The sequence below is a fragment of the Cololabis saira genome, chromosome 6 (genome assembly GCF_033807715.1).
Source record: "Cololabis saira isolate AMF1-May2022 chromosome 6, fColSai1.1, whole genome shotgun sequence".
Taxonomy (NCBI): Eukaryota; Metazoa; Chordata; class Actinopteri; order Beloniformes; family Belonidae; genus Cololabis; species Cololabis saira.
In genome coordinates, this window is record NC_084592.1 from 34,252,282 (window position 1) to 34,271,538 (window position 19,257).

General features: G+C 39.0%; 1 protein-coding gene across 1 annotated transcript in view; it reads left to right on the forward strand.

The window, feature by feature from the left end:
• lrp1bb (low density lipoprotein receptor-related protein 1Bb) overlaps positions 1–19,257 on the forward strand; it is a 520,571-nt gene that overhangs the window by 148,225 nt on the left and 353,089 nt on the right. The window contains exon 4 of the mRNA XM_061722939.1: positions 18,721–18,843. Coding sequence (XP_061578923.1) covers positions 18,721–18,843 — 123 coding nt within the window. The remainder of the gene's footprint in view (positions 1–18,720; positions 18,844–19,257) is intronic.

A 19,257-nucleotide genomic window follows, 5' to 3' on the forward strand; every position in this document is an offset into this window, starting at 1 on the left:
ACACTCATGACACTGACATAGCCCACAGACTCCTTGGAAACCTTGACTGGCACTTCACCCCTCCGCCATGACAAAAATCCTGTCTGCTTAAGCAGCTATTACTCTACCTGATTGGTAATCATGACATGGAGTAGAGAATAAATCCTTTAGACTGCAGCTGGTTAAGACAGAGGTCTTTGAAGGAACTCAGTGATTACATGACCTTGAATGAAGCATCAAAATGGGGCAAACTGGGGAAAAGCTAGTGGGGTGAAGATTGTAATTTTCCATGACCGATAGTATGATTATTCTCATGCAAATGACATTCACTTACGAACAGCTCAAAAGTCTTAAAAATGTGTTTATTCATTTATTTTTTTACGACTGCATTTCCCTATTCACCTAAATGATGTCATCTGCCTCAGACATAATGTATTGTTTTTACACAAAAAAGAAGCTTTAGACTTGGTATTTGGCCAGATCTGTTGATTTTTATGATGTGAATAATAAATAACCCTGTATTACAAGACAAAGGTAAATTTACATTAAACCTTTCAAATGATTCTGATTTCCAAATGGAATGTGAGCTTTCTTATGTGGCTCCCTGCCTAGAAAATAGTAAATTCGTAGCATTATGTACAATGTAAAAAAATATTCATATGAAAGAAATAGTTACATATTTTTCTTAAAATCGATATAATTGGCTCTACATTTAATGTCAAAGATGACAGTTGTGCCAAGTAAAGAATGTATTTCTCCCACTTCAGTATGTCTCCAACCAGCCTTTGGATTTAAAGGTTAACCTGAACCATGTTTTCTCCCCTTGTTCTAGATGTGTGGTTGTAGATTTAAGTTCAGCAGGCTGCAAATAGATTTTTCTTATATCTGGAAAAAAAAAAAAAAAAAATCAATTTCAGTCGTTTTAAAAAATGTTTTCCTTTTGGTGGTATCCTCAAGGGTCTTCTGCCCTGTAGCCCATTGTTGTTTTAAAGGTGATGGATAGCATGACCAGACATTGATGTCCCCTGACCTTGGACATCTAGTTGCGGTCTGGATGTTTTCTTGGCCCTTTGTCTACCATTCACGCTATGCTTCTTATTAACCACAGGGTTGCATTTCCTTTTCAAGTTACATAGGAGGTTAGCTACAGTTCCCTGGACCTCATACTTCTCAATATTATTTGTAACAGCAGTCACATGAAATTGAACTTCATAGAGTTTTTTTCTTATAGCCTTTACCTTTAGACATTTTCGTTTGAGCTCCTCATACAACTTTCTTCTTTGCTTACTCTGGATAATGTTCAGTGTGGTGCACTCAATTATATCAAACTACACAGTGACAAGTTTTATCCATAGATGGTTTAATTACCAACAGATTGAAATTACTTCATAGGAACTATTTAATGTTAGAAAGGATTATATAAGTGTGGCCATTTACCATTAAATTGCTTGTCAACCTTTTGTATTGACCTGTATTCTTCAGTGCCAACCCTCGTAAATGCTGACAGTTGCTTCTATGCAGCTTCAGTAGAGCTGTAGTCCTGCTTTAAATAAGAGGTATATGGTCCTTGTTATTGTCTTTACAAAGCTCACAAACCATTTTTCAGATTCCTTTGGGTTGTTCCCAAAACAGTATTCCTGGGATGAGATGGCACAACAGCTTCTATTTACAGTGTTTACTAATTGTAAAGGGGTTTGTCGTGTTCACAGCCAACCCCCTTGAACACCGGGGTGCTTCCACACTCAGTCACATTTGCTCTGTGAGTTGATGCCAAGTCATGTCATGGGATTCGAAAACAGAAGAAAAACAGCCAAGCATAATGGGTGATTACTATTAGTCACTGTTTATGCATTTCAGATTAAATCCACTTTTATCAAGATGGTCACCACAAATAATGAAGAATCTTGGCTTTTAGATTCTAAATTTTGTTCAAGTTGTAACTCATCTGTTGGAATTTTCTTAAATATAGAAAACACTTTTTTAAACTACTACAGTCATTTCTTTCATGCATTTCAGTTCTTTTGAATGTGGAATAAAAGAACAGCAGACTGTTCATTCAGCCTCATGAATTATTCATTGTTTATTGGTCCAGGGATTTATGTCAAGGAGCAGGCGGCCAGCTTTCAATTGTCTTTTGAAACTTTTCAAATAGTGCTCCCTTTTAACAATTTGTTGACATTGCCCTGCTGTTGTTTAGAAAATAAAAGGGACTTTAGTTTGTGGTGAAGGTCTGGCGGTATCTAATGAAAGCCCAAAAGCCACAGAACAATTACTTTTTCACCCATTTCATGGCTGGAATATAAAGTTACTAGACAAAATCACGATGATGGCCCGAGGTGGGAGCTGTTGTTTCCTGGAGCGATTTGTGTTGTAGGCCTGCTTTAGACACTGCAAACACAGTTATTTATCTTAATACAATCATTATTTTCCTCTTCCAACTTGTTACTTATCACAACTCCCTCTAAGCGAGCTTGAATATTGTTACATTTACATAAAAATGTGTCACAAATTTTACTTGATTGGCCTTTACATACTGGCCTAAGCAAAAGAGAAAAATCCCTCAAACTCTTATCCTTACATACACAAAAATGGTATTCCAGAATAACGGGTGTCATAGGTGTCCGGCTGCCCTTCATTTTCTATGAAAGCTCGCTGCAAGAGGTGTTGGAGGCGTTGGGAGCGGCGCGATGGAGGCGTCCAGAGCGTCAATATGAATTTGAGAGAATCTCAGTGGCAATCCAGATCTCACTTGTCTCATGAACACTTCTGCTGGAGCATTTTCCTAGTGACATTATGCATTCGCTCACCAGTGAGCTGAGTCACAGCACGCTTCCCTTCATATCCTAGTCAGACATGTGTTGGATGACATTTAAGATTTAACAGTGCACAATGTATGTCACTTGTTGAAAAATACAAATCACTTGTAATAAAAACATAATAATTAAGTGTGGAGCATCATGAAGATGCGTCAGAGTACGATGAATCATTAGGCAGATTCCAAATATCAAGATTGGGAAAGAAATACATCATGCTATTGTTAAACTTAATAACCTTGTGTAGGCTCATAACCTCATGTTCAACCATAATGCATATAACCTGCAGCTGGCCAGGATACTACTACTACTGCTACTACTGCTACTACTACTGTCATTTAGCAAACGCTTTTATCCAAAGCGACTTACATCTGAGAGAGCAACACAAGCAAGAAATCACATAGGAGGGTACAGCTGGATAAGTGCTGGTTAGACTGCTGAGAGTCCATTTGGACATATAGTATGTGCTGATATGATAATGCTAGGGTTTTTTTTTTTTTTTAAATGTTCCCTTCCAACCCATCACAACAGTCCCTTTATTCATCAAAGCTAGGTCTTAAATTCACCATCCTACGATCATCTCCTCGTAAGTGCCTGCAGCTTTCTCAAAGCTGAGTCATGCAGAGAGCTGGACAAATCGTCTAACTCATTCTGATGAGCAGAGAATGAACTAAATGGAGAAAAGCTCCTTAAAGAGTTGAGTCTTTAGCTTGATCTTAAAAGTAGGTACCGACCGTGTGGATCAAACAAAGTTTGGTAGGTCATTCCACCATCGGGGAACAATGGAGGAGAAGAGCCTGGCTACTGATTTCCTGCCATGTTGTGGTGGAAGCACCAGGCGTCTTTCACTGGCTGAGCGGAGCTGTTGAGAGGGACTGTATCTCTGCATGAAGTGTGAAGGTAGACGGGAGCCGTTTGGGTAATTGTTTGGTAAGCCAGAAGTAGAGTTTTGAACTTGATGCGCGCTGCAACTGGAAGCCAGTGCAGAGAGATTAACAGCAGAGTGACATGAGCTCTCTTGGGTTGGTTAAAGACCAGACGTGCTGCAATTTGATAGGGTTGACAACTCTGAGCAGGAACCTCTACTGGCACCGGAGTCAATTCATAGTGTGTTCGTGTAAACTGAAACACACACACAGTCTCATTTTAGTATGATTAAATATGTGAAATAAAGTTCTAAAAGTTTCTCTTCAGTAACTTGAATGTTCCATGTTCCATGTTAGGATTAATTCATCCCACTGGGTCCAACTGGCTAATTCCTGTATTCTACAACCCTTTTGTCATGTCTTGGTCCTCATGTACTACTGAGACATTGGCAGCACATCTTTGATGTCCAGGAAACCTTGTTCTACTGCATTCCATGTTTTACCACTTGTCAGTTATTTGTTTGTCTGCCTCCAGACAGTAACAGATAGATGTTGGTTCACCTCCTGACACCACCTCCATACTCCTGACTTGGAGCACCCGTCAAACTTTGTTTTGGAGATGCTCCAACATAAATGTCTGTCCATTACCATTATCACTATTCAAGGTCATTTGGGTCTTTTCATCTGTTGTTTTTCACTTATTCGAAAATCTTGGACAGAACAGAGTGGTCGCTTAACATTTAATAATTATTCATTCCAGACCATGCCATATGCTACAAGGTTGCCAATGCTTTTTGCAACAGCCATGAGTATTCTTGAAGCCCCTAGTGCTTTATCTGTTGACTTCAACCTTATTTTATAATACCATAAATCTTTGAGTAGAATTATTAATCAGCCATTATTTTTGGTTATAACTAGGGGTGTCAAATTTGCGCGTTGATTGCAATTAATTCATTAAAGGCATTTTTACCATGTTTTTTTTTAATCGCTTAATCTATTTTTTAATCTCTAACTTTTACTTTTTCAGTATGCGAGTTGCCTTTATTGTGAAATCTGTGTTTGTGCGGTGGGCTTGTTGTGCTTGAGTTGTGGGTGGAAAACAATGGTCAGTCACACCTTGAAGTGGACATTAATTGGCTATGAGTACGTCTGGGCTTGTTTAGCTACGCTGGTAGGCTCCCATTGTAGCTGGACAGGCCTGGGGGGAGGAACGGTGAGTAGCGGAGAAGAGAGGTGAAAATGGAGGAGCATGTGAAAGTTGTCAGTCCAGTTAATGAGGAATTTACATTTCTTTCCTTTTTTTTGTTCTTTTTTTTTAAATACTTAGATTTACCAGCAATGACAGGCCTGGACGCGTCGCCAGTCCATTGCAGGACACCCACACAGACACTGACATACACTTATTGACAAAAAACATCAATCTCTCACCACTCCCATCTCCCCCTGGAGGCCTGGATAAGCCCAGCAGCCCCCCCCCACCAAGCAGCACGGCAAGCCTATACCTGGGTCCGGCCATCAGTCCCTGTCTTGTACATTAAATGTGCTAGATCCAAAAAAACTTGCCTTGTCTTGCCTATAAGATGATTGTGCCACTAATTCTTTGGTGAATCCTAAGTTAAATATATGAATGTTTAAATCTTTAGTTCACACATTTTTATTGACCACAATAAGCTGAGCTGCTCTCTTTCCAAGCAATATAGCACATTTGGATGTTTAATGTATGTCTGGATTGTGAATTATACATTTTGACTCTTCTAATTAGATTTTGTCTTTAATAATAATAACAACGCTACAGCTACAGCGCAGCTGCCCCCCCCCCCGCCCCCAGGCAGCACGGCGAGCCCATACCCCGGGCCATCAGTCCCTCCCATGGTCCCCCGCCCCAGGCCGAATGCGGGAAACACGGGTGGAGGAAGACCTCACTCCTGCCCCTGGTGATGAGTGTGTGTGGGTGTGACTAATGCGGTTAAAACAGGGGGGGGAGGTCATGGCACCATGTGGCTTTGCCAGTAGCCACATTTGACAGTGGCCCCCCCTCCAAGGCCCTATGTGCAAGTGTCCTTGTCAGTTGAGTGTAGTGATGTCAAAGATGTTATTAATTACATTTCTAAAACGCCCCGAAGGCAACCATGAAAGTTGATTGATATGTTTTCTTTGTGGAAAGGACTTTGCTTACGACCGAAGCAGCTCAAGTCTAACCTACCACGTAAACGCAGAGCACCTGGTCGCGAGCGCAGCCACAGCTAACGTTAGCAGTAACGATGTTAGCTATTTATCAAGCCACAGCAACGCTCTTCCCCAAACTAAAGGAGAGCACATCGCAAATGTGAACGTCTGCGACCGAGCGGCTGGCAAATGTTCTTGCCAAGTTGATGTAAATGGCTAGGACTGCATCTGTTCAAGTCTGTTAAAGAAAAAAAAATTACTTATAAAGCCCCTTTTCATAAATTTAAAGGAAAACACCTCGAGTTGAGGGTTTTTCTCAGCAAATTTTTAGGTAAGATTAAAAAGAGATTCAATAGATTAATTAATTACAGATGTTAATTAATCGCTCAATTTTTCTTTCTTTTTTTATCGCTTGACAGCACTAGTTATAAATTAACCCCTCAAATGTCTGTTTGCATCTCAGGTTTAAGAAAATAAGACCCTTGTCATGAAGTCATACTGCTTTGTATTTAGTATGGAGTAAGTAAGATGAGCTTCATCTCCTTGAAGAAGCAGATTGTTCAAGCCGTACCTCCTCACTCTTCTTCTTCTTTTAATAGCTTTGTGACAAAGATTATGTTCAATGCACTTCTTTGCGGTATGCCTTGCTTTGCTGCTTTCACAGCATAGGTTTTGTCTGAAGGAGGTTTGTGGTTTAAGACGTGTACAATGTACAACGTTGTAAAATGTGTACTGGGTGTAATTCAATGGATTGTAAGGTATTAATGGTTTGTAGCTTATGCATTGGAATATTATTTTGTATAGAAAGATACAATAAAGACCTGAGCTCTCAGAGCTCTCTCAGTTGCAGTCTAATAGAACTGAGAAAAAAAAATGTTTTGGTGTGGAAGACTTGCAAACTGTCCTGGCTGCACATAACTTTTTCCCTGGTTAAAACTAGGTCTCACTTCAAAGACTCTTGTGGCAAAAGCTATAATTCTATATGAATATATTTAAGCATGAGCAAAATAATGACGTATGGCATTCCTGATGGGATTGACATAAAGAGCTATATTTATGTACATTTTAAGGTACTGTTTATTTCATGACTATAGGGCCAATCAATCAACACACATCAGTGGTATGAGACGGAATAACAGGATTAGAATGTTGTATAGAATTTTACACACAAAAAGGGAATGTTACTACTAGAGCTGGGTATCATCACTGACCTCCCGATACAATACGATTCCAATACACTAGGTCCCAAGTCAATGCGATTTCCGGTATGATTCGATACGATATCGATATTTTAGTTACAATACCAATTTTGCTTTGGCAATGGAAGGGATTCTCAAAAAAAAAAGAAAATGGAGGGGCACAATTGTTGACAATGAATTCCATTGTCGACAATTGTCGCCAGACGTGTTTTTCCAACGGAGTGAGGCGTCTCACTTCAATACAATCTCTGCCAAGAGTCGCGCATGCACGATAGCGTCTGCCGAGCGGTAGCGGGTAAACAAAAATGACAGCGTCCTGTACAGCAGCTGCATGTAACAAAACTTCAAAAGTTTGGGAGCCTTTTAGCCTCGAAACGGCGAATAAAAAGATTACTTGCAGGGTTTGCAAAGCCGACCTTGCTTTTCACTGGAGCACTTCGGTGATGCATTTGAAGAGAAAGCACGTCGGAGTGTTGAATGAAACGTACTCGCCTTGGTAAGATATTAAGCCTATTTTCATTTGTTAAATTAATTCGTTCCATTTGTTAACTTTGTTTATTTTATGTTATTTATTAGTATTATTCGAGCCACTCACAGCTACTCTCGTTGCTATGACCTCATTCACATAATTGATGCGGCGCGAAAGGCGAAAAAGCTTGTGTGATGATGACAATGATGGATTTGCATCTAACTTTCAGTCAGGTGACTTATGAACTGTCAATTATCCATCAAGCTCACAATTATCATGTTAACATTAAATCAGATAGATTTGTCTGGACACTTCGCTTGCTGGACGGGAGAAGACACTAAATCAATGCATCTCTATTATCGTGCGCCGTGCGGCATGAATTGAGTTTTGCGGGTGTGGGCGGGAGCAGGATGTAGAAAACAGTCCTGCTATAGCAGGATGAAGAAAACAGTCTTGCTATAGCAGGATGTAGAAAACAGTCCTGCTATAGCAGGATGAAGAAAACAGTCTTGCTATAGCAGGATGAAGAAAACAGTCCCGCTATAGCAGGATGTAGAAAACAGTCCCACTATAGCAGGATGAAGAAAACAGTTCCGCTATAGCAGGATGAAGAAAACAGTCCTGCTATAGCAGGATGAAGAAAACAGTCCCGCTATAGCAGGATGTAGAAAACAGTCCTGCTATAGCAGGATGAAGAAAACAGTCCCGCTATCCACCTTATTCCTGGAGCCTCTACTGTAGAAACTGCTGTGGGAGTGACTTCCGGTTAGCCGCCGGAAGTTCCGTAACGCCATTGACTAACCATGGCAGCTGAGCATGAACAGCGGTTTATTTTAAAGCAATTTGCTTTCAATCTAGCAGAGAAGTTACGGTTTTGTTTTCTGACATTTAATGTTTAACATGTTTATCAACCGTAGCATTTACTAAAATGTCCTTGCGGAGCTCGGGTACGTCGTTTTGTGGAGGAAAACCTGCATCATACTTTGTGGCTCGGATCCGACAGACTGCCGGAGGAGAGACGGGAATCCTCAGAGGATTGACAGGAATATCATGAGAATATCAGGTATGATTTCAGGTTAATTTCATGAGAATATCAGGTGTGATTTCAGGTTAATGTAATGAGAATATCAGTTATGATTTCAAGTGTATGGAGGACACAGCATTGTAGTATTTGTCCGGTAATGACAACCTTTAGTATTATTTATTATTATTTTCTGTGCAGTTAAAATACAAAGTGTGTTTATGGCACGGACTGCAGGGCAGCATTAGAATAAAAATACAATAGTTTCACTACAGACATGTTGATAAGAAAAAAGTTTTTTGTTAATTAAATTTTAAATCTTAGCTGTGATCAGTACTCGAGTTGTAAAAAAGAAATCAGGGGGGATGGTGGATTTTATCATATGGGGACAGATCATTTTTGCTGATTACAAATAATATAATATATTACAAACAATAGCACTGACCAAAAACACCTGCAGAAATACTGCAGGAATGACATAGCAGCAGTTAAATGCAGCCTTCTGTAAGCTTTAAATATCCACTGGGCTTACATCAAATACATCAAAACACAACAATAAAAAACAGTTTTCTGAACTTATCAATATGACTCTGTCCTTCACAGGATAAGTAACATGGATCACTGCAAAAACTCTAAATCTTAACAAGAATATTTGTCTTATTTCTAGTTAAAATGTCTCATTTTAGTAAAAAAAATCTCATTACACTTAAAACAAGACTCATCCCTGGAAAAAACAACAATTTTCACCTGTTTCAAGTAGATTTTCACTTAAAATAAGTAAAAAAATCTGCCAGTGCAACAAGACTTTTTTTGCTTGTAATAAGAAGATAAATCTTGTCCCACTGGCAGATTTTCTTACTTATTTCAAGTGAAAATTTACCTGAAACAGGTGAGAATTGTCACATTTTTGTGGTGATGACTCTAACCAGAATGTTAAATGTAAATGTTGAAATAGCAGTAAAACCACATTAATTGATGAACTGACATAAGGGATGTAAAGGGGGGGTGGCATTTTTACAGGGGGGATGATTTGGACCGTTTTTATTTCAGGGGGGGATGCCATCCCCCTCATCCCCCCTCAACTCCAGTACTGGCTGTGATAATGTACCGGTTTTTTCCTAAACTTCTGGAGGGCTTAGGTGATGTGGTTGCAGGTCTTCCCCCAGGTACATTTGATGAGGGGGCTGGGGGTGTTATAATGGTAGGGAAAACCCTAATGTATCATATCTTATCTTAATAATTGTGTACTGTATTGCTCCCTCAGATGAGCCTGACCAGATGGATCAGAACGAGGAGCTGTGATCAACACCAAAGCTTCCTGTGATGCCCAAACACAGTGGTCAGACCCAGGGATGGAGGACCACACCTATTCTATTATTTACGTGCTGGAGATGAGGTGATGGGTGACCGTGGTTTCACAGTTAGAGACTTGCTGGAGGAGTGTAGGGGGAAGCTAATCATTCCAGCATTCACAGGTAAAGGATGCCAGCTGACCAGTGAGGAGGTCACTCGCACACGCCGCATTGCTCATGCCCGCATTCATGTTGAATAAGGAACCTGGAGATGTACAAGATTCTTTCTCAAACAGGACCAAATTAACTTTGTGCCCAAAATTGACAAAATGCTCAAGATTTGTGCTGGTTTAGTGAATTAAAGAGCTGAGTTTATTTCAAGTGAAAAGTGAGAAGACATTTAATATTGCACTTAAACATACTTACATATTTCATTCATTTAACATTTTCTGAAAACAATTTAGGTACCGTTACACTTACAGTATCTTTAACACATAACTCTCAACAGGTTAAGTGCTGTATGTAGTTTGTAGAGCTGCACTTACATATTTCATTCATTTAACATTTTCTGAAAACAACTGAGGTCCAGCTGCAATTGTTGTTTTTTTGAGGAAATAAAAGTCTAAATATTGTGATTTCAGTTTGTCAGGTGTGAATATTTTCTGGTTTCTTAAGTCCTCCGACAGTAAACTGAATTTCTCTCACTTAAGACACAAATGTAATGTGCTTTTGTTAAACAATATTTTTGTGTTAAAATGTTTTGATTCATGTCCCAATATTGTATGTCCTAATATGTCAGGAGGGGATCTTTCAGGTTCTGTTTTTAATAAAACTGAAAACAAAAATGAAGTCTGTTGTACTGTTTTCCCCCTAGCTTTATACAGAGGGGCAGAGCTGAATCTTCTGTGTACCAAATTCATCTACAAATGTTTGTGTGAAGCATGTGTGAAAAGTTCTGGAGGTGTTTCATGTGTGTATCTGAAGTCTTTGTCAAATGAAATGTGGAACTCCAGGTGCTCAGATAACCAGCTTGCAGCTCTGCAGCCCCAGGCACATCACTGCCAGCTGGACCTGAAAGAATAAATATAAAAGATGGCTTACAGTTTGTCTTAATGTAGGTTCACAAGTAGCCTACCTGTCACATTAGTTCATAGATTATAAGCAGTACTCGAGTTGTAAAAAAAAAATCAGGGGGGGTGGTGGATTTTATCATATGGGGACAGATCATTTGTGCTGATTACAAATAATATAATATATTACAAACAATAGCACTGACCAAAAACACCTGCAGAAATACTGCAGGAATGACATAGCAGCAGTTAAATGCAGCCTTCTGTAAGCTTTAAATATCCACTGGGCTTACATCAAATACATCAAAACAACAATAAAAAACACTTTTCTGAACTTATCAATATGACTCTGTCCTTCACAGGATAAGTAAAATGGATCACTGCAAAAACTCAAAATCTTAACAAGAATATTTGTCTTATTTCTATTTAAAATGTCTCATTTTAGTAAAAAAAAAATCTCATTACACTTAAAACAAGACTCATCACTGGAAAAAAGAACAATTTTCACCTGTTTCAAGTAGATTTTCACTTAAAATAAGTAGAAAAATCTGCCAGTGGAACAAGATTTTTTTGCTTGTAATAAGAAGATAAATCTTGTCCCGCTGGCAGATTTTCCTACTTATTTCAGGTGAAAATTTACTTGAAACAGGTGAAAATTGCCAAATGTTATTTTCTGGTGATGACTCTAAATGTTGAAATAGCAGTAAAACCACATTCATTAATGAAATGACATAAGGGATGGAAAGGGGGATGATTTGGACCGTTTTTATTTCTGGGGGGATGCCATCCCCCCTCATCTCGAGTACTGATAAGTAACAATATTTACCCACCTGGAGGAGTATCCACTTTGCCCATTGGGAAGAATGAGATACTTCTCATCTTCTAAGCATTTCTTCACTTCTTCAGGTCGTCCTCCCATCCCTCAACAGCAGGAGGCAGAGGTGAGATGATATTGTCCCGTTTGAGCTGTGACAGGTGGTGTTTCCACATGTTTTATATCCCCGACGCTCGGAGAAAGAGGGTTAACGCGTTCACTCAGCATGTAAACAAACGCCGGTTGGGGCAGCACCGGAAGTAGCTCTCACAATTCGCGCAAAGCCTCATGGGCCGTAGGAATAAGGTGGATAGCAGGATGAAGAAAACAGTCCTGCTATAGCAGGATGAAGAAAACAGTCCCGCTATAGCAGGATGAAGAAAACAGTCCTGCTATAGCAGGATGTAGAAAACAGTCCCGCTATAGCAGGATGTAGAAAACAGTCCTGCTATAGCAGGATGAAGAAAACAGTCCTGCTATAGCAGGATGTAGAAAACAGTCCTGCTATAGCAGGATGAAGAAAACAGTCCCGCTATAGCAGGATGAAGAAAACAGTCCCGCTATAGCAGGATGAAGAAAACAGTCCTGCTATAGCAGGATGAAGAAAACAGTCCTGCTATAGCAGGATGAAGAAAACAGTCCTGCTATAGCAGGATGAAGAAAACAGTCCCGCTATAGCAGGATGAAGAAAACAGTCTTGCTATAGCAGGATGAAGAAAACAGTCCTGCTATAGCAGGATGAAGAAAACAGTCTTGCTATAGCAGGATGAAGAAAACAGTCCCGCTATAGCAGGATGTAGAAAACAGTCCTGCTATAGCAGGATGTAGAAAACAGTCCTGCTATAGCAGGATGTAGAAAACAGTCCCGCTATAGCAGGATGAAGAAAACAGTCCCGCTATAGCAGGATGAAGAAAACAGTCCCGCTATAGCAGGATGAAGAAAACAGTCCCGCTATATCAGGGCTCTAGTGCCATCTTTCTGGTGTTTATTATCATTTGCCACATAATTAAAGCAACCTCATACTGAATTAAAAAAAAATTACTAATTATCCGATTAGTCGACTAATCGTTTCAATAGTCGGTGACTAGTCGACTATTAAAATAGTCGTTAGTTGCAGCCCTAACGGTGGCGCCCCACCCTGACTGGTGAACAGAAGCGGCCTGCTCACTCCCCAAGTAAGGAGGAGACTTGAGCTTAGTGTAGTGGATTTTTTTTTTGTAATCAATATTTTGATTTATGTATCGATAATCGTTCCTACACATGTATATCGATATACAGTATCTATATTTTTTAACCCACCCTTAGTTACTACTCAGGAACTCACCTGTTGAGTTTGGCTTTTTCACACAATTAAATGTCCTTGGATGTTCCTGAGAAGCAAAATGTTGAGTACGCTTGAAGCAGGATGTTTAAACAATACCTGTCTATTCTGTTCCAGTGGTCATGTAACAGTAAAAATGTCCACATTATCAGAAGCTTTAATGATGCATGATAGTCTCCCAGTGGTTACCGCTGGATGTCAAAAATGGTGCTCATCTTAATGTGCCCAGCTGAATGCCTACTGACAATGTGTTTCCAACTGTTGTGGTAATGACACCAGTTTGAGCTTTTTGCTATGAACAGAGGGTCGCTATGGGCCTTTTTTTCCTTCAACACCACTTGTTTTCATGTAACTATCCATAAATTATATAATGCTGTGTTATACTGCACCTTCATGTGCCTTTCAAATGCAAATACATTGCTATATGGCACAAAAGGACAACTGAGCTGTTGCTTTCCCTCAGCTGTGTTTGTCCCTCTGTTATCTTCTAACAGCTGCAGGGTTGGTGCACCCTGTCAAGGAGAGGCTGTTTGGAAAAAGCAGAATGAAAAGATAAAATGACACAAGAGGTCGTTTGCTGTGCTCATATTTAGCCCCCTTACCTTGGAAGATGAAGAGGCATGAAAGAAGGTAGAACATCAGTAGGTAACCGTGCTTCTCTGAGATGCAGGAACAGGTTTTTTTTATTTTTTTTTTTAAATGGTTTCCTTCAGCAGTTTCCGGAAATGGCCCTTCTGTTACCAGCCTTCTGCTTCTCAGTGGTAATCAATTCAGCTTTAAAGGCGGATGAGACAAGCCTTTAGAGACTTCTGAGCAATCTGATAGTATCTCTGGAAGCCACAAGATTATTGATGTTTTGCTGTTTTGTGTTAATAATATTGTATACCTCATTTGTTCTCTCTCTCTCCATATGTATACATGCAATTAGAATTATAAAATTAGAGGGCTGAAAAAGACAATACTATGACCATTTTAATTTTTTGAATTATTTTACGCATAAAAATGTACTAAAGCAACTGTGTTTTGGCCAAAATCATAATCTGGTTTTTGCTTGATGATGATTGGGAAAAGGTATTTGGTCAAACTCATTCTCTTGTAGAAGAACAAAAATAGTGTTTTTCACTATTGTTAAGTTTGCAGAATTTTGAAAAGGCTATTGGCAAGATGCACATTTTGTATTCGAGACGTCAGATAAAAAAAAATTATGACTGACCAAATTTTCATTGGGCAAAAGTACCTTGAACAGCATTATAGTACTTTTTTTAAATTTAGTGGCTTTTTTATGAATTTTTTTTTGAAAGACTGCAACTAAAAAGAAAGATTGTATTTCAAAGGGGACCTTGATTTGAATTGCAAGATATTAGCTTTATTGCATCAGTGGGAATAGAAGAGGCAGAATGCTTGAGATGTTTGACCTTTTCAGATTTGTCCCCTGGTAGAGAATTTGCTGGAGGGTGCTGGGGCAGGAAGCAGTGGTGCGTTGAATTATCACTCCCACTGTTCAAAAGCTACGGAGCTGATCTCCATCTTGCTCCCCTCCCACCACTAATGTGTTAGAAACACACTAGAAAAAAAAAGATGGTGATTGTGTGAGTGAGTAGGAGGGGGGCTTTGAGCTTGTCTGATTGTCCGTGGGTTAAGCTTGGAAACAAATTACCATTTTAGGTCAGTGCTGAGGAGAAGTAGCAGCATTGTGGTGTCAAATCTTTAGCAAAAACATGTCCCATTCTGCAGTGTGATGGAGTTGAGTCTGCGAAAGCTACCAGCAGGAACATGTCAAGGTTTTGATGGATGCTTTCTATATTAAAAGGTAATGATGACTTTTAAGTTGACTGGGCTTTAACTCAACTCTCCTTGTTCTATCATTAAATAAAAACTAATTTTCACGGATAAAAAAAGATAAGATACTTGCTTTTAAGGTCAAAAAGGACATCATGTCTTTGCTAAAAGAGTGTAGCTGTTGAAAATAAAATTGTCTATGCAGTACATTTTTATGCAAATAAATGCAGTGTTCATGAAGAAGTGGTTTGAAAAATAAAGATTAAGACAACGTCCTACTCTTCTACTCTTCAGGGTTAAAGGTCAGGGTAAATTTCCAAACAGATTCTAGAAATATTTTAAGGGAAGTAAATCTGGGGAATTCTAAAAAATAAATAAAATTGTAGACTTTCCATGGGAGTTTTTACTTGAGTTTGGAATTAATTGGAAATGTATGTTGATTTATCAGACAAATATGAATACAGTTAAAAACACTGTTTTGTATGTTTGCAGCCATGGCTGTAAACTTTACTAGATTCTTTCATGGGACAACAAAAAAGTATTGATGTTATCAAGAAAACATGGTTGTTGTTACTCTAGTCAAAAACCAAAAAATCCAAAACACCATCACAGCATTGTGTTTGTCACTTTTAAATGTTATAATTAAGGGAAATACAACATTTTTATAGCCAATGGCCAGCTGTGAAGTGAATCTTGGGATATTCTGGGCTGCGAAGGATCCATCTGATGCATAAAACACATTTGTAGCCTGCGATGGAGTAATACTCTTAATAGGCTGCTGAAGGCAAATTCAAGTTACTGACCACCAAATTATAACATTTTGTTTAATTTCCAATTTTTGCAAACAACGGTGTATACATTTTCTTATGAAAATGAAACATTAAAAAATATAAAAATAGGAATAAATTAAAGCTGCAAGCAGCGATGAACGGGCCCTCGCACCCTTGTGCATGTTCAGGCGTGCTGCAGTGGAAGCGCTTGTATGACTTGCATGTAGATTCTTCAGGCCTGGACATTTAGCGGATGACACCACCCACGACTCTATATCAAACCATTCAAAAGGAACTATCAAATGAGATGAAGTGGGAGCGCGCTTTTTGGCATCTATCGTCGCCACGGTATCGCTTTTGACTGAGAAAAGTAATGCGCGTCGTCGCAGGATTGAGACGCACATTTTGTATAACACACCTGGGTGCACGTTACGGTTCGGGCCGTATTAACTGCCGAAGGAATGGCATACATTGAGCCAAAATTACACAATTCATTGAAAATGGCCGACTTCCTGTTCGGTTTCGGCCATGGCGCCAAGAGACTTTTCTTTAAGTTGCGACAGGTGTGTACCGATTTTCGTGCATGTATGTCAAACCGTATTGTGGGGCTTGAGGCACAAAGTTTTCTAGGGGGCGCTGTTGAGCCATTAGGCCACGCCCATTAATGCAAACCATTAGATATCACATTTTTCACCAGGCCAGGCTTGCGTGCAAAATTTGGTGACTTTTGGGGCACGTTTAGGGGGGCAAAAAGACCCTCATTTCGTCGGAAAAATTAAAAAAAAAAGGAAAAAAAAAAATTCCTACAGATACAATAGGGCCTTAAGGTAAGTGCTCGGGCCCTAAAAAATAGAATAGTTCTTAAATCTATTAAAAGTCCTAAATAAAATATTCTCAAAATATAAAACATGTTTAAAACCTGTGTTCTCAACAAATGAGTAGGATCGTAGATCCGCTGCTATAGAAACACCAATGGCATTAGATCTGAATTATTGGCAAAAGCCTGTTTTAGTGCCAAGGGTTACTGTGTTGACACGGTGCTGGTATTTTTCCTTGCAGCAGCGATATTCACTTTCGCGTTGTGCCGTTTCAGATGCGTTATGAGGTTTGACGTGTTGCCCCAGAAACATGCCCGGTTGCTGGTGAACAACGTCTGCACACTGCTCTCGTCTTATTTACTTGTCTTTGACCGTTGTTGTTTTTCACAGAGAAACCGAAGTGTCCCAAACAGGACACCTTAAAGATAAGGGAGGGTCTTCAAGCTCCGGCCTCTTATTTGCATCAGCCATGACTTCTGCTAACTCAGTGACAAAGTCAAACGACAGCCCTGTACCGAACGGTTCAGTGCGAATTTGTGTACTGTTACACCCTTATATATATATATATATATATATATATATATATATATATATATATATATATATATATATATATATATATATATATATATATATATATATATATATATACAAAATAAATAAATAAAAATCTAAACAACATTCGAAACAAGACATCCTGCTGCAAATGTTTACTTAAAATTCCACAGCTTTACAGTCTACGGTTGTGCAGTACATTAGTGGAGTTATTATGGGCATGCCAGTAGTGGCAAGCCCATGTTGTGATGAATAAGGCTTTCATAAGCCCAAAAAAAGGGACATATGCAAAGAACCTCGCTGAAAAAAAACCCCAGAGAAAATGGCGCTAGCATTTTGCTAGCAAGCTAAAGTCGCCAAACACCTGCTGCAACACCCAGATCTCAACATCTCCTGTGATGTCATCTGCCTTGTACCTTACTGGTCACACCCCTTACCTATCACACACCTCTGATATGGAAGAAAAAAACCCTAAAAAAAAAAATGCCTAAAAATATAAGAAAAAAATAGTTTGCGCAGGTGATATATTAGTATACAGGCATCTCCATCTTGCCTCAATGGGCATCACTTTTCTTAGTAAAAAATTTCCTGGTATTCTCTAGTTGTTTATATTGTTTGTTCAGTTTTCTCTTCACTGGACTGTCCATACAACACTGCTCAGTTTCTATTAGTGTTTTGTTCTTCTGTTGAAATTATTCTTTGTCTGAGTGTGTGCTAGCTTTTGAAGAGGACTGTTTGGGAAAGATTGTTCCAAGTTTAGACACCTTTGCAAAACACAAAATGGAATTATATTACATGCAATCCTTTTGCATTTAATTTCTCTTTTGTGCTGTGGTATTTAAAAGGACTTCTTGTCTTACATGGTGAAGGCCCAGTTTAGATATCCACAGTTTTGTCCACACAGAGAGGACAACTTTATTACAAAGTATGGCAATTTAAAATTACCACCCAACAATCCCAAGCTGGCATTCAGTCAGTTTAACTCAACTCATTCAATTCAATTCCATTCAGTTTGATATCATTTAATTCAATAGTATGTTCCTTCATGGATTAATAATCATCAATAATCATATCAGTGAAGGGTCTGTATATATTCCCAGTGTTTAGGATCCTAGAAATTCCCTGTGGATGTGATTGAGAAATTCACAGGCTAGACATTTGGGCAGCTGTGGAGTCCATTTTCCTCAAACTGGTAGAAAGGTCGGTTGATGCCTAGCCCAACCTGTGCTCTGGGTATGATCATAAAACTAAAAAAAACAGCTGTGTATAGAATGAACATATAATATATGTGTGTGTCTGTGTGAACATAGACAGTAAAAGACACACCATTAAGCTATTAGAAACTCAACCGCATTTTCATTCAAACTAAATTAGCTTATATCAACATACGTTTTTTCAACTTTATTTAAGTTCTCTGTGATAAGCTAGCCTACAGTTTTACAGTATGTACAATTAGGACATACAATTGGCATTGCCCATGTACAGTTTCTGACTTTGACAATCCCTGGATTTTTGCAACCCTGCTACAATGTACACATAATATTCAACTGCAACCTTTAAATAATCTATTTCACTCAAATTCTTCATCTCCCAATGATTGCTTGGCAGTATCACTTCACCAGGACCATTTGAAGGAATGTTCAATAAAAATCTCATCTTCTCCACTTACTGTTTTGTATATCCAGATCATGTTTTCTGCTGAAACATGTGATATCTCCACATAGTAACATCATCTCATGCTACATCTTCTCTGTGTTTTTCTCCACCCATCTCCCCATGCCATCCAGAAGCCATCTTATGTGACGTAGGAGAATTTCACTGTCATAACCAACAAACCTGCATCCCTGAGGCCTGGCTTTGTGATGGCGAGCCTGACTGCCCTGATGACTCAGATGAAAGTGATAAAGTTTGTAAGTCTTGTATTCCATCCCCTCCATAACAGTTTTATTGTCTTCCACAATAAGTGTCACCTCTATAATAGACAAACTGATGCTAAAAAAAGAAACACAGAATGACTTCCTGTCAGAATGGAGATGTTCCCAAAATCATCAAGCTGTAAAATCATGTTTGTAACTGCCTTCCAAATGAATCGAGTTTTAACATTTTGTGGTTTATTATTTAGTATTCTCTGAATATTAAGATTTGCAGTACATGCAGCAGGAATAACTGAGAAGAGTCACATTATTATTTCTTTAGTTCCTTCCGTTATCTTTTCATTAGTTCATTTCTTTTCTTCATTCTTGACAACCACATTATCCTGTTTAGGATCATCACGCTGAAAATGTTCCGAACTTCTCATCCAGTATACAGTACTATCGCTGGCA